At 49.4% G+C, this 14,974-nt stretch overlaps 1 protein-coding gene across 1 annotated transcript in view; it reads left to right on the plus strand.

Moving 5' to 3' along the window:
• LOC135826442 (deleted in malignant brain tumors 1 protein-like) overlaps positions 1-13,955 on the plus strand; it is a 49,298-nt gene extending 35,343 nt beyond the window's left edge. The window contains exons 16-19 of the mRNA XM_065339052.1: positions 757-1,059; positions 5,672-5,926; positions 10,283-10,660; positions 12,427-13,955. Of these exons, the coding sequence (XP_065195124.1) occupies positions 757-1,059; positions 5,672-5,926; positions 10,283-10,660; positions 12,427-12,866 (1,376 nt within the window). The 3' untranslated portion in view covers positions 12,867-13,955. The remainder of the gene's footprint in view (positions 1-756; positions 1,060-5,671; positions 5,927-10,282; positions 10,661-12,426) is intronic.
• Positions 13,956-14,974: the final 1,019 nt, after the last annotated feature.

Consider the following 14,974-nt stretch of genomic DNA (forward strand, 5'->3'; position numbering starts at 1 on the left):
CCTGCCCGGCCACAACATCCCCTGCCCGCCCTCAACTTCCCCTGTCTGCCCTCAACATCCCCTGCCCGCCCTCAACATCCCCTGTCCGCCCTCAACATCCCCTGCCCACCCTCAACATCCCCGCCCGCCCTCAACATCCCCTGCCCGCCCTCAACATCCCCTGCCCGCCCTCAACATCCCCTGCCCGCCCTCAACATCCCCTGCCCGCCCTCAACATCCCCTGCCCGCCCTCAACATCCCCTGCCCGCCCTCAACATCCCCTGTCCGCCCTCAACATCCCTACCCGCCCTCAACATCCCCCGCCCGCCCGCCCGCCCGCCAAATGAGCTTCACTGATTATGTACTTTGTGTAGTTCAAATGTTACACCGAAAATGCTACATCATCTCCAGAGAAAATTCAGTAACCTCAGCCACATGATTTGGCCAGGAGCCATCATCAGGATTGAGTTGAAAATTGGGTGTATCACCACAGGGGGGATATTTACTACCCATGTGATCAGCAGACAACAGGACTACTGTATTGGGTCTGATTGAGTGACGCGAGCGAGCGAGGGGGGGGGGGGGGGCACATGCACCCTCCTAAAAATTTCGACCTAGGTTCAGCATGCACATAATGACCAGGAATGACATGCACCAGCCATCCTACACATATGCGGCTGTGCCACTCCCTCCTCTCCCCCTTAAAACGGGAACCAGCTGCGCCCTTGCCATTTGTGGCATAACTGAGAATCACGATCTCTCGTTGCTGTTGCACAGATCTGCCCGTATTCACTCAGCGACCGACGGACGTATCCATAGCAGAGGGTGGCAGCTGGCTGTTTCCCTGTGTTGTCCTGGCGACGGGGACGGCGGTATCGTCACCCTCATCCGTGTCAGCTACAGCTCGCCTATGGACATGGAACGACCGACCCATCGTCGAATCACGTCAGCGCTTTCTCCTGCACCCTGACGGCAGTCTGGCCATTGTCGGAGCGCTGCACTCGGACGGTGGTCGTGTTAGCTGCATAGCCAGCAACCTAGCCGGCGTTGTGTCCGCCAGCGCTACTCTGAATGTCAGAGGTAAGAAGTTCTAGTGTTGAAACGACCTCATCGGATACTCGTTAGCTCGCTCGCCAGAAACTCGGCTCGTTTGTGCGGCCAGCTCGTTTGCACTAACGAACACCGTACACCGTACTCCGTACACATGGCAGTACATGTCGACCGGGGAGTCGTAAAATATTTTACGACTCCCTGGTCGATCGAGAGTCCAGTCCCGCGCAAAGTGAAAATCACTCGCAGTTACAGGTGACTGTATGCCTGCACGACACTTGAGTTGTTTCAGTTGTCGTTGCAGCTTTGGTGGACTCTACTGATGTCTTGTTCCGCATCTGCTGACCTGTCGCAGGATATGCTTCGGTCACCTCTCCATTCGAGTGAAAGTTACGCTCAGTCGTTTGGAAGTGTTTTCCCCGCGATGCAGCGAAGACCAGGGCTACTTCCAATCTTTGCAAAACGGTCTATTCTTACAAAGGCTAATCGACGATGGCGCTGAAAGACATCTCGACACCAACCAGCAGTCCGAAGTGAAGCAGCAGCAACCCCAAATGCCGGCGGTGATAATTTGAACCAGCTGAAAAAATCGAACTTAGAAAAAAATTATTCAAAAAAATAATCATATTTGCCACATCAATGAAACTCGTTAGCTCGCTCGATAGCTTGCTCGTTAGTGGAACTGATCGCTCGTTTGTTATAGATACGCTCGTTTCAACACTACTAAGAACCGTGTTTCCTATAGGCCAGTCAGCAATACCGTATTCTCCGGAGTACAAGCCGAACTGGAGTACAAGCCACACTGGAGCATAAGCCGCACCCCCCCCCCACCCCGTTTTTTTGCCACGAAATACAGACATCCTACCCTATTTACCACCGTTAATTTGATCATCGGAATATAAGCCGCCCCCCTTTTTTGGGTGAATTTTGAGTGCTCAAAGTGCGGCTTGTACTCTGGAAATATGGTAGTTGGCATGGAAACATGTATGAATCAGAATGGCTTCCAGCGTCTGTGCGTGATAGCATGGAGTGACTACCGATGTTTGAGTTTGTTATAATGTACTATAGAGGTGCCACCGTACCCCATGCTTACGTTGGTAAAACGTAGTGGATCTACGGAAAGTCTTACGTTCACTGCATGCGGATCCGTGTTCCGCCATACGTGGTTTTTGAATCACGTAGCTACCTTTGGCAACTCCGAGCACGACAATGGACGACCCAGAGGGAGAGAGAGGGGAGAGAGAGAGAGTAAGTTACATTTATAAAGACAGGTAAGTCTAACAAATGAGGACTGAGACCTCTACAACAGGGTTTTTACGCCTGAAAGCAGGTGCATGATTTAACAAGCAGGTTGTCAGTCTAGATTTTATGCGCAGATGGAGAAAAAGCGCAGAATTTTTGTAATGAGATGAAAAGCAGAAATAATAAGAAATAATAAGAAAAGATGCAATGAAAGCCTGCTCACAACCCCGCCCAGCCTTGCGAACTGGGTATGGTGGATTAAGAACCCGGTTCAACGCTCGAGCAAGCGCTCTCCACTCAAGGTGTTCACAGCAACTGATAGGAACTCATATGGGGAAATTATAGAAAAGAAATAATAAGATAAAGAGAATAAATTTCAACGCACCTCAATAAACGGAGCCCCACATACAGTACCTCAGAAAAGTGGATCTTCCGACCAGTGTTTTTGTTGACGCCGCAACCAGATGATGTAGCTGCTTCGCAGAGACGTCTTACTGCACAAATTACAAATAAATTTTATTCTTCGATTAGAAAATCCAAGCGCTTTCAGAGCCCTCCGAAGAGAGTCCGGGATGAAACCACGCACACCTACCTCAACCGAAAAAGAAACGACCTGCCATCCGTTTGCTCGGCATTGATCGGCCAGATCCGCATACCGCCTGTCCTTCCGCGAGTTACTGACACTGAATCTGTCCTCAGCACAAACTGTCAACTCCATCCAGAATACAATCCTACGACTCGTAGAGTACAGAACTATATCTGGTCTTAGGGTGGTAAGTGCAACACAGCTAGGGAAAGAAATCTTTGCACTAACTGAGTCGACAAGAAGTTTCCAGTCTGAGGCCGCTGACAGGAGATCAGTCGTAACCAACTTTCGTCTGGGCTGAACGCGAACTGGCTTCTCTCCCGCCTTGCAAAACGAGATGAAGTCAAGCTCATTTGAATTTGAGAGAGAGAGAGAGAGAGAGAGAGAGAGAGAGAGAGAGAAGAGAGAGAGAGAGAGAGAGAGAGAGAGAGAGAGAGAGAGAGAGAGAGAGAGAGAGAGAGAGAGAGAGAGAGAAAGAGAGAAGAGAAGGAGAGAGAAAGAAAGAGAGAAAGAAAGAGAGAGAGAGAGAGAGAGAGAGAGAGAGAGAGAGAGAGAGAGAGAGAGAGAGAGAGAGAGAGAGAGAGAGAGAGAGAGAGAGAGAGAGAGAAAGAAAAGAGAGAAGAGAGAGAGAGAGAGAGAGAGAGAGAGAGAGAGAGAGAGAGAGAGAGAGAGAGAGAGGGAGGGAGGGAGGGAGGGAGGGAGGGAGGAGGGAGGGAGGGGAGAGAGAGAGAGAGAGAGAGAGAGCGCGCGAGAGAGAGAGAGAGAGAGAGAGAGAGAGAGAGAGAGAGAGAGAGAGAGAGAGAGAGAGAGAGAGAGAGAGAGAGCGAGAGAGAGAGAGAGAGAGAGAGAGAGAGAGAGAGAGAGAGAGAGAGAGAGAGAGAGCGAGAGAGGAGGAGAGAGAGAGAGAGGAGAGAGAGGAGAGAGAGAGAGAGAGAGAGAGAGAGAGAGAGAGAGAGAGAGAGAGAGAGAGCGAGAGAGAGAGAGAGAGCGCGAGAGAGAGAGAGAGAGAGAGAGAGAGAGAGAGAGAGAGAGAGAGAGAGAGAGAGAGAGAGAGAGAGAGAGAGAGAGAGAGCGAGAGAGAGAGAGAGAGAGAGAGAGAGAGAGAGAGAGAGAGAGAGAGAGAGAGAGAGAGAGAGAGAGAGAGAGAGAGAGAGAGAGAGAGAGAGAGAGAGAGAAAGAGAGAGAGAGAGTCATACATGTATACTCCAATCCACTTACGGAGCACCTCCATTAGTAGAGCCCTACTTACGAACTCTACGTTGACAACTTCCCGTCATGGCTGGAGTCGCGATTTCCCGGGTTTTCTTGCCCACTTTCGCGAAGCTGTCAACTTTACGTAGTGCGGAACCTTTCTATTGGCTTCCGGACTGCAGCTGGAAGTGACAAATCTCTATTGAAGCCGGTTACCGTAGTTTATGGACTAAAAGCCGCATCCCGAATATTTGTAACAAGAAACAGACATCTAGTTTGTATTGAGATTCATTTCACCTTGGTAGTGTAAGCCGCACCAATCTATTTTGGGTGTATTATGAGTGTTCGCAGTGCGACTTATGCTCCGAAAAATTCAGTACTTTTTTGCTATTGGTCAGCGAGCAATGTTTTTTCCTCCATGAGGGGTGGCAAGTATGCCTCTATTGTGGGTGTGTGTGTGTGTGTGGGGGGGGGGGGGGTGGAGGGTGGAGGGTGGAGGGGCGGTTGGGCCCTGGAAACTCCCTTACTTATAGTTGGGCAAGGGAGTGGGAAGGGGGGGGGGAGGGGGCTGTTTGGCCCTGGAAGCTCCCTTACTTAGAGTTGGGAAAGGGAGTGGCACTATCAACAAAGGTACCGTATTTTCCGGAGTATAAGCCATGCTTTGTAAACACCAGTAATTCGCCCAAAAAGCTGCTGCGGCTTGTGCTACAATGATCGAAATTAATTAGCTGGGATGAACAGCGCAGATATCTGCATTTTGTGACAAAAAGTCTGGCTGCAGCTTATACTCCAGTGCGGCTTATACTCCAGTGCGGCTTATACTCCAGTGTGGCTTATACTCCAGTGTGGCTTATACTCCAGGGTGGCTTATACTCTAGTGTGGCTTATACTCCAGTGTGATGAAGGAAAGCGTGCACACAAAGTGAATATCTGAAATGATCATGCTGGGGAGTTGCTACGCGCAGTGAGTTTCTGTCAGGGAGTGCTATTTTTATTACTCAGCTGCTCGCAAAACAAAACGGGCTAAAAACGAACAGCGGGACCACTACAACATGTGATGTAAGCTTTCGCTGTCGGCGAACCCCATAGAATGGGTATCAGGAGTTGCACTATAGCACTCTTGTGAGCTCAGTTATCTACTTTTGTTTATACTTGTTCTTGTTGTCCATCTTTTTGTTCTCCACATGTTTTCCAGTAGAGCTGTGTTAATAGTAAAATACACTGCACTCCTGAATGTACTGTACTCTAGGTTTGGGCATAGCCTGACCCATTCCAGCTGGGGGAAACCCCTCTTGAACTGACTCATTCCAGCTGGGGGAAACCCCTCTTGAACTGACCCATTCGGGGAAACCCCTCCTGAACTGACCCATTCCTGCTGGGGAAAACCCCTCCTGAACTGACTCATTCCAGCTGGGGAAACCCCTCTTGAACTGACTCATTCCAGCTGGGAGCAATCCCACTTGAACTGACTCATTCCAGCTGGGAGCAACCCCTCTTGAACTAACTCATTCAAGCTGGGGGCAACTCCTCTTGAACTCACCCATTCCAGCTGGGAGCAACTCCTCTTTGACTCATTCAAGCTGGGTGCGACACCTCTTGAATTGATTGTTGTTGGCCCTGCAGGCGTGTGGATTGATGAGAACTCCACCATATCGCTGACGTGCGGTGCAGGACTGCCCCCAAGCGCTGTGGCAACCTGGACGCACGACACTGTCGCCTTGGCAACCGGGAACCGAGTGCAGGTATCGCGCGATGCGTTGACGATTGAACGCGCCGCGCCGCAAGATGCCGGTGTCTATCAGTGCGTTGCCACGGAGATTGGCCCGCAGGATGGGAGGCCAGTACAAGTAGTGAAAACGCACACTGTCTTTATTTCATGTGAGTAAGGCAAGCCAAGGCCAACAAATCGAGATTCCCGGCCAGCACCCATGTGAAATTGGTGCGCGCTGTTGAATTTTGTTATTTTATTTTAGGGGAAGTTAAGCCTAAAATCAAAATTTCACCAGTTGTAGTCTTCGGGGTGCTGAGTCGAATGGTCTTGGTCCGAGAAAGCTGAGACGCTCCGTCCTTCCTTTATTCTGAATCGAACTCGCGCACTTCCACCGAAACTGGGTGACTGCGCCCTACTAGATGGGGATTTGTATGCAAAATGTCACTAAAAGCGCCATTTCGTTCTTATAAAAGCACGGATGACCGTGATTGGCCCATATGTTGTAGTCTTTCGGATGCTGAGTCGACTGGTTTTGGTCCGAGAAGGCTGCGATGCAGCATTCGGACCGTTTTTCCAATCGAACATACATGTACTGTCAACTTTGTGTATAACGACACTCGGCGGGGCATCAGAAAAGTGTCCTTAATGGCTTATTCGCGAAGTGTCCTTATATCCGAACTCTTGTAATTATGTATTACAGTGAGATGGGACTTTGCTCTGGGCAAGGAAATTCTGTCGTTATTCGCGAATTGTCGTTGTATCCGCAGTCGTTATAAGCGAAGTCGACTGTAGTTGAATATGCGGTCACATGCTCATGCGTGCACAAGTCACCTGGTCACCGTGCCTGCAGGCTACAACTTTCACACCAGGGGTCATTTCGAGTTCAGCTCGAGGGACAGGAAAACGCCCAAACAGCCTGTAAGTTGAGTGTAAGTCAGGAGTGTCTCAGCTTCCTCGGACCAAGACGATTCGACTCAGCACCCCGAAGACTACAACTGGTGAGGCTTAACTTCCCAGGGGCGTGCTCGGCCCCCCAACTAGGGGGGTGCACGGGAGCCGAGGGGAGCCCCCCCCGGCAATTTTCTGCAATTTGTTTGCAACCTTTCTTTAATTTTAGAGCATATTTGCATACATTGCAATTGCCTTGGATCCCTGTAAGCCAGGTACTTCACAAAGGCACAAAACAGCAGATTTGTGGATTTTTCCGGAGACTGACTCATTACCAACAATGAACAGTCATGGATTATTGATATGAAGTAACTGTTATAGCAGCTGAGGAAAAAAGTGCACCCATTTTGGTCAGGGGATGGCCCACGCCTGAAAATAAAAAGAGAAACAAAGAAAAAAGCAAAAAACGGCACCCATTTTTTCGCTGCAGCAACAGCTCCCGCAGCAACAGTTGCAGAACGACCGAACGCTTCACTTAGAGTTAGCTGCGGCAGCGTGGAAGCTTTGCGCAATGACTTCAATGACGGCGGTCGATTTGACATTATGAAAAGAGCAGCTCAGTCATAGTCAGATATCCATACTTCAGGAAAGAAATCAAAGAATCCAGAGACCTGAAAGCAAGAAATCGAAACCGGGAAAGAATCCGACTGTCGCAAGGTACTAATGTTTATGCTGTGCACAGTGTAGATCTACATGTAAAATTCTTGTTCGCGCTGCACGTGTACGTGTAGAAGGCCGTCTGCACGTGTACGTGTACATGAAGGCCGTTTGCACGTGTACGTGTAGAAGGCCGTCTGCACGTGTACGTGTAGAAGGCCGTCTGCACGTGTACGTGTAGAAGGCCGTTTGCATGTGTACGTGTCACATCCGAGGTGCAGTATTATTTTTTTCAAAACCCAGATTGAAAATTTTTGGGGGGTGCACGTGCCCCCCGTGCCCCTCGCCGAGCACGCGCCTGCTTCCCCTTTAACGCTTCGTTAACACTGTTCATGCATTGGTTTTGTATGTAGAATGCACTTTTTCATTTGCACGTACAGTTGTGCTTTGTATAATCCGACCCACAGCGCATATTTGGCGCCCTCTGCTTGCACGGCGCTTGACGCGGCCCTGGAAGTGGTACGAATGCTGCATTACTGTGCAGGTACAGTCAGGCGCGTCGGACATGCTAAGGTCACTACGATTGTGACCGTACCAATGTTTGCCCCCCCCCCCCCCCCGGATACCCTGTGAATTAATAAACGGCACTGATTTGTGCTCTAAATTTTGAGGAGACACCCCAACCCCACATGTAAATCGTACTTCGGGTGGCTGACCGTAGAGTAAAACCCGGTTTAAGCGACCACCCCACGGTGCAAGCAAGAGCAGTCATTTAAGCCAGGTGGTCTTTAGAACCAGGTCACACAGTGCCTGTGTTGAACTGTCGGTGCATGGAAAAACGGTCATTATGAGCAGGTGGTCGCTAAACCCAGAGGTAGGGATCTCAGCGCGTGAACTGCGCAGCCAGTTTGCGCAGGTGAGATTTCAGATCCCAAACGCGTCCAGTGCAGAAACCGTGAAAAAAACATTCTTTCGAAATAAAACAAGTTAAAGAAGACAGAAGAAATGGCTGAATGTTGCGTCCAGGAAAGCACGTTCTACGGCCATCTCCAAGCTACCTATCTCCCAGACACTCTCTCAGAGGAACTTTGGAGGGTCAAAGAGCACAATAGTTCACTCTTGGACGCAGCGTGAACACCTCTTCTTCTGAGTGCGATGTCTTCTCTCTGCCAGATAATGGCGACGATGTTCACGATGGCTGATGCACTGAAAATCGAAGTTAGGACAATCTCTAACTAGGGAAACGTCTGAATTTTTTCATTGGATCTTCTTTGAAGTAGGTTCTTGCCACATGGCAAATTATAGGAAAATCGACCGGGGCGATGTCGCTTTGGCCACGCTGTCCTCTGGCGGGAATCACGATTGTGTTCGAACGACGATGAAGATGACGATTCCGCTAGTGTCGACCGCTTCCGCTAGTGTCGAAAATCTACCGTCGCCATTTTGTAGCTGTGTCCGCGAGCTGCACTCAAAACTTGATGACGCAATGTATGCGCAAACACCCTGCGCAGTGCACGCGCTGAGATCCGTACCAGAGGTCGCTAAACCCAGAGGTCGCTAAACCCAGAGGTCGCTAAACCCAGAGGTCGCTAAACCCAGAGGTCGCTAAACCCAGAGGTCGCTAAACCCAGAGGTCGCTAAACCCAGAGGTGGCTAAACCCAGAGGTGGCTAAACCCAGAGGTGGCTAAACCCAGAGGTCGCTAAACCCAGAGGTCGCTAAACCCAGAGGTCGCTAAACCCAGAGGTTGCTAAACCCAGAGGTGGCTAAACCCAGAGGTCGCTAAACCCAGAGGTCGCTAAACCCAGAGGTCGCTAAATCCAGAGGTCGCTAAACCCAGAGGTCGCTAAACCCAGAGGTGGCTAAACCCAGAGGTGGCTAAACCCAGAGGTCGCTAAACCCAGAGGTGGCTAAACCCAGAGGTGGCTAAACCCAGAGGTTGCTAAACCCAGTGGTCGCTAAACCCAGAGGTCGCTAAACCCAGAGGTTGCTAAACCCAGAGGTCGCTAAACCCAGAGGTTGCTAAACCCAGAGGTTGCTAAACCCAGAGGTTGCTTACACCAGGTTTTACTGTAACACCCTAAAATACGTTTCGACGCCTCTTGTTTGTTTGTTTCTATACTTTATTTGAATTCGCTAATCCCTGACAGTGACGTGTTCAGAACTGGTCCAGGACGTCAGTTTTGCGCTTCGGGTCGGACGTCAGTGAGCGCAAACTGTATGCTACAGTGTTGTGTGCAGTGTTTATCTGTACATTTATATATTTTTCTCCCCACACTGTTTTCTGCATCGGTATTGCGTATTTGTGTTGAGTGTCTGTGTGCATGTGTTCATTAGTGAGCTTCTGCTGCATGGAACTACGTATCAAACTCCGTGTCAACTGCAGTGAAGTTTGACACGGATCTTCCGTGCGTTGCGCCGGTTCTGCTGTGCATAGCATGCTCAAAGTATGCTCAAACTTCCCGCCACATGTACTCTGTCCGCTCAGTTTTCACACAGAGACCGGTCCGTGTGAAGCGCGCTTTGCATGGAAAACCATATGAAAAATTCTGTTTGAAACTTGATCTCGAACCGCGACAAGGTTTCCATTCGTACTTTGGTACGTTTTCCCGTGTAGCAGAGACTCACAATTAGAGAGGTTAAGATGCACGTTATTTCCGACGTGACGCTCAATTTCGCGCCAAATTTGGCGTAAAACTCCAAATTTCGACGTGAGCTGCAAGTCCTTCGCATTGTTTTTCTACACGCGAGCCAAATAACGCGAGCTGAACTTTCTCTTCACGTCAGAAATCACGTGCATCTTAACCTCTCTATTGTCTGTTGTGTATTGCTATCGCGGCGGCTATTGTGCATTTGTTGTTTGTCTGCTGGGTGCCTGTTGTGTCGACGGGCTGTGTGTCTGTGCTGGGTCTGTTGTGTGTGCCTGTGCTGTGTATGCCTGTGCTGCGTGCAACGGTGCTCTGTGTTTCTCACGCGCAGTTCCTCCGCGCCTGCCAGCAGCGGAAACATCATCACTCACCGCAGCAGCAGCAGCAGCAGCAGCAGCCACAGCAGCGGGGGCGGTGATGGAGATATCCACCAAGCTGCTATCCAGTGTTGCACTGGTCACCAGCATCCAGGCGCCATCCGATGCTCTCGTCACATGGGACAAGGACGGCGTGACCGTCGTCCGCGGCAACCCTACCACAGCGACGACATTGCCGGCGGCAACAGGCGTGTACCGGTTGTACAGGCTGTCCGTGGACGCGAGGACCCTGCGGATATGCGCAGCCCAGCGTAGCGACGCCGGTAGATTCCGCGTAACCGTGACGCATCGCCTTGGCAATGCCACACAAGAGTTCATTCTGGAGGTTCACGGTGAGTTACGTCCACTGACAACTGGTACTGGTGGGAGAAGTACAAGTCTAAGGGCGCGTTCGAATTGTCACTCTTTGATTTTTCGAGGAGCTTCGTTTTTCTGAAGAGGTGGCCTTATTGGCCTCTTCAGAAAAACGAAACTCCTCGAAACTCATCCGATGGGAAGGTGGATTAGTTTCGAAGAGTTTGGAATAGCTACGTCACGTAGTACGTGGAGATGGTCGATCTGAATGGACGTCATCATCGCCATGACAATTCCACTGAAAAACTCTAAAATGATAGAAGCCGCTCTAATGGGACACTTCAACTAATCTCTTTATAAAATTTGTTAGAACAGTTGATGAAGACAATTCGAATGCGCCCTTAGAACGGTCTAGTGGTCTTACACAAGAGAGACGCCTTGGGGAGGGGGGAGGGGGGGGGGGGCTGTGTTGGAACCCCGGGTTTTACGTAGTCACGGTCATCAAACGATTGTATTAGGCCGCGGTCACACCAAACAAGCCGTTTTCAGCTTGTGCTGAAAGTGGCTTGTGCTGAAAGTGGCTTGTGCTGAATGAAGCGGTTGGTCACATCGACCCATATGGCCATATGGCCCCCGGATTTTTTTTGCGTGCTGTTGAGGTTTTTTCTTCGAGTCCATTCTTGAATTTTTATTTTTTGGAATTTTAAATTAATTCTATTATCTGTTGAACATGTCACAGTACGTGGCAATCAGCAGAGTTTTGGTACTGTACTAGGAGCTTCATTGGAATCAAGGTGCTTGTTTGAAAGATTGAGGGAGGTTTGAGCTCGTAGTGCAGCCATGTATCCCGAAACTAGACTCCTTGCCATTGTCTGCATGCTTCTATCGCAAAATAGTCTCCCTTGTCTGACTCTGCCGAACCAAATCACGCCTTGTAGAAAGCGCACAAGGAAAGATGAGGACAATAACAGACAGCAGGCAGTGAGACAAGTTGGACCAACAACGAAACAAACAACGAAAGCCGGAATATTTCAGAACACGATGCATCCATGGCAAGATGTGCTTTGGATTTGCACGAATTTGTTTTTCCCGCCACTGCGCCAGAATGGTTGAAAGTGGCTGAATCCATTCAGCGCTCCATTCAGCGTTAAAACGGCTGACTGCTGAAATGGCTGAAGCCGAAAATTCAGCCGTTTCTGTAGCAACAATGACGTCAAAAAGCGCTTTTTCTGCTGAATGGCTGAATCGCGCTTGGTGTGACTGCAGCCTTAAGGTCTTATCCATTACAAATAAGAACTGTGGCAGTGGCATTGAGTATCCCATTACTTTAATTATGTCAATGATCTTGGAAGCCATTTCGCAAAAACTGAGCCTATCCGCTCGACGGTTGATTATCGTTATTCATGAGTTGACTGCAGAGTGTCTCGTTATTCACGAGTTGTTTCAATACCCGGCGAGGTGGATATTCATGAGCTTTACTGGATGGCCTTGCTTCTGCTACTGGGTCTGGGTGCTGGGTGCTTGCTTCTGATACTGGGTCTGGGTGCTGTGTGCTTGCTTGTGATCATGACCTGGTGTGGGTGTTGTGTGCTTGCTCAGCGGCTGATCAAGCGATCTCTACGGGGGGTTCCAGTATAGTCAAAACTGAATAGCTGATGCATGTCCATGGACACGCATATGGTTGCCAGTGGTACATTTATGAAATTTAGGGGGTTCCGCAGAACCCCTGGAACCCCTCCTGGATCCACCCCTGGTGCTTGTGATACTTGATGTGGGTGTTTTGTGCTTGCCTGTCCCTGTACAGGTCTGGACGGTGCGCAATCCTCCAGCGCCGAGTCACGCCCGTACCTCGTTGGAGTGATCATCGCGGCCGTGGTCGTCGGCATCATGCTCATTGTGCTCGTCCTCGTCGTTGCACTGCTCAACCAACGACGCAGCAGTAGCAAGGGACACAATCTTGATCGCGTTCGTAACGGTGGCCGATGCGGTGGCGGCAGCAATGGTTACTACGGAAACGCGTTGGTGCCGACGGACGGTCATGCCGAGAACGGTGGTGTAATAACTGACCTGGACTCGCAGCAGAGCATGCACAGCGGCGCTGGCGGTGGCGGAGACTGTGCTAACGTATTCCGCAGCACATTGTCATCTTCGTCGTCGTCGGAGTGCAGGCCAAGTGCGCCGCGGCGCATGGAGTCGCTACAGTACCTTGTCGCCGACCCGCACGTGGCCGAGCACAACGTATAGCGCAGACCAGGTGTGCAGTGCAGTGTGCTGGCTGGCATTGTCAGACCAGGTATACAGTGCAATGTGCTAGCTGGCATTGTCACTGTTCAGTGTTTACTCCACAATTCTTCGTGGACTGTGGTCAGAGTTATTTAAATTGTTTGTAAGTCGCACCGCCATTTCTATGATGGCGGTGATGGTTAACATGGGGGTTAACGAGGGGGGGGGCATAGTGCAAGAGTGCACGATCAACATGCTTGAGCTGTGTGCACGCGACCTGGCCACCAATGTGTGGTTTAGGTGATAAGGGAGCGATCGGGATTCTCCTATCCACGTCCACAGCATGTCGTACTGTTCAGTGGTGATAAGGCTCATTGACACCTATCCGAGGCTCTGCCTGGCTCATAGACCTCTCTGTCTTACTCTCTCTCTCTCTCTCTCTCTCTCTCTCTCTCTCTCTCTCTCTCTCTCTCTCTCTCTCTCTCTCTCTCTCTCTCTCTCTCTCTCTCTCTCTCTCTCTCTCTCTCTCTCTCTCTCTCTCTCTCTCTCTCTCTCTCTCTCTCTCTCTCTCTCTCTCTCTCTCTCTCTCTCTCTCTCTCTCCCCCCCCCCCCCCTCTCTCTCTCTCTCTCTCTCTCTCTCTCCCTCCCTCCCTTCAGCACTGCAGCCACTGAGGCTGTGGCCTTGGACACACTTTATAGTAGTTCGTGCTAGATTCTGTAATCAGAGCACGAACCCTGTTCACCTAATGTGCTACATTCTACCCTGTAACCCATGGCATTGCGTAACAGTGTGCAGACTGTTGATGACTCATTGATTGTTAACACATGTGTAATGCATACTAGATCTGCCGAAGTATTTATCCCTGTATTAAATGGCCTGGCTTCTCCAGCATGGCTGGCCTTCAACAACACGTGCAACATGAACCAGTGTTTGTTTGTACAGCCTACTGCACACAGCTGTGTCATTGTGAACACTAATGACGTATTATCACTCCCTTAGTATTGACTTCCATAGATTTTTGCTATACCTAAGCAGTCAAATATTCCTGCATATTTCACTCCTTAGGGCTATATTTACCGCTTATATTTGACTCCTTTTTAGCGATTGAACACATGCTTTGGTTAGTAGTGCTAAATCTAATACCGGTATTGACTGGGTACGAGGTCAATATTGGATACATACAAGTAGTAGGTAGGCGGAGAGACACTGTTTATTTTATTCTAGAAAAGTGATTTGTAATGATTCACCTGCCAGATCTTCTACGGTGACAATGGATGGGCTCTTTGCACACGCTGCTCAGTGAAGTACTCGTGTTTGCTGCTCTTTGTATTGAACACTATTCATACGAGAGAGTTAGAGTTATTACCGGTGCTTGTAGTTTGCTGTTCTCAGGTTGCTAATGTTCTTGTCCATGCACTGGTGATTTCAGAATTCTGGATCAAAATCGCAGTTCTCAGTCTTGCCATGTCTGTTGAGTTGTGATAGTTTACAGTAAACTCCAGGCTCTGTTTTTCTTAATAGCTATGAAAAGTATGAATGCCGCAGACATCACCACGCAACATGACAATTTGTTCAAGGTTTGGTTTTGTGTGTTTCCAAAATCGATTTTCACGCTCCGATCATCAGTGGAAATACGGAACTAAAGAGATCAAGGGAAAAACAAAGGTTAAAAATTTAAAGAAGTGTGACACATGACGGGTAACTTTTGATCTCTTTAGTTCCGTATTTCCACTGATGATCGGAGCGTGAAAATCGATTTTGGAAACACACAAAACAAAACCTTGAACACACATCATGTTGCGTGGTGATGTCTGCGGCATTCATACTTTTCATAGCTAGTATTAAACTTTTATCTCAACGTAGATATCTACGGTTTTTCTTCGCCTTCTTTGTTTTCATCCTGGTTGACGTAAATGTACAAGCATTGAAAAACGTAGTGCCCTGGCCCTCTCTTCACAATCGATGAGTGCCCTCTCTTGAATAGTGCCCCATCTGTGATGGACATTGAAAAAAGTAGTGCCCTCTCTTGAATGATTGCCCCATCTGTGATGGACATTGAAAAAAGTAGTGCCCTCTCTTGAATGAGTGCCCCATCTGTGATGGACATTGAAAAAAGTAGTGCCCTCTC

Source organism: Sycon ciliatum, chromosome 10 (genome assembly GCF_964019385.1).
Source record: "Sycon ciliatum chromosome 10, ocSycCili1.1, whole genome shotgun sequence".
Taxonomy (NCBI): domain Eukaryota; kingdom Metazoa; phylum Porifera; class Calcarea; order Leucosolenida; family Sycettidae; genus Sycon; species Sycon ciliatum.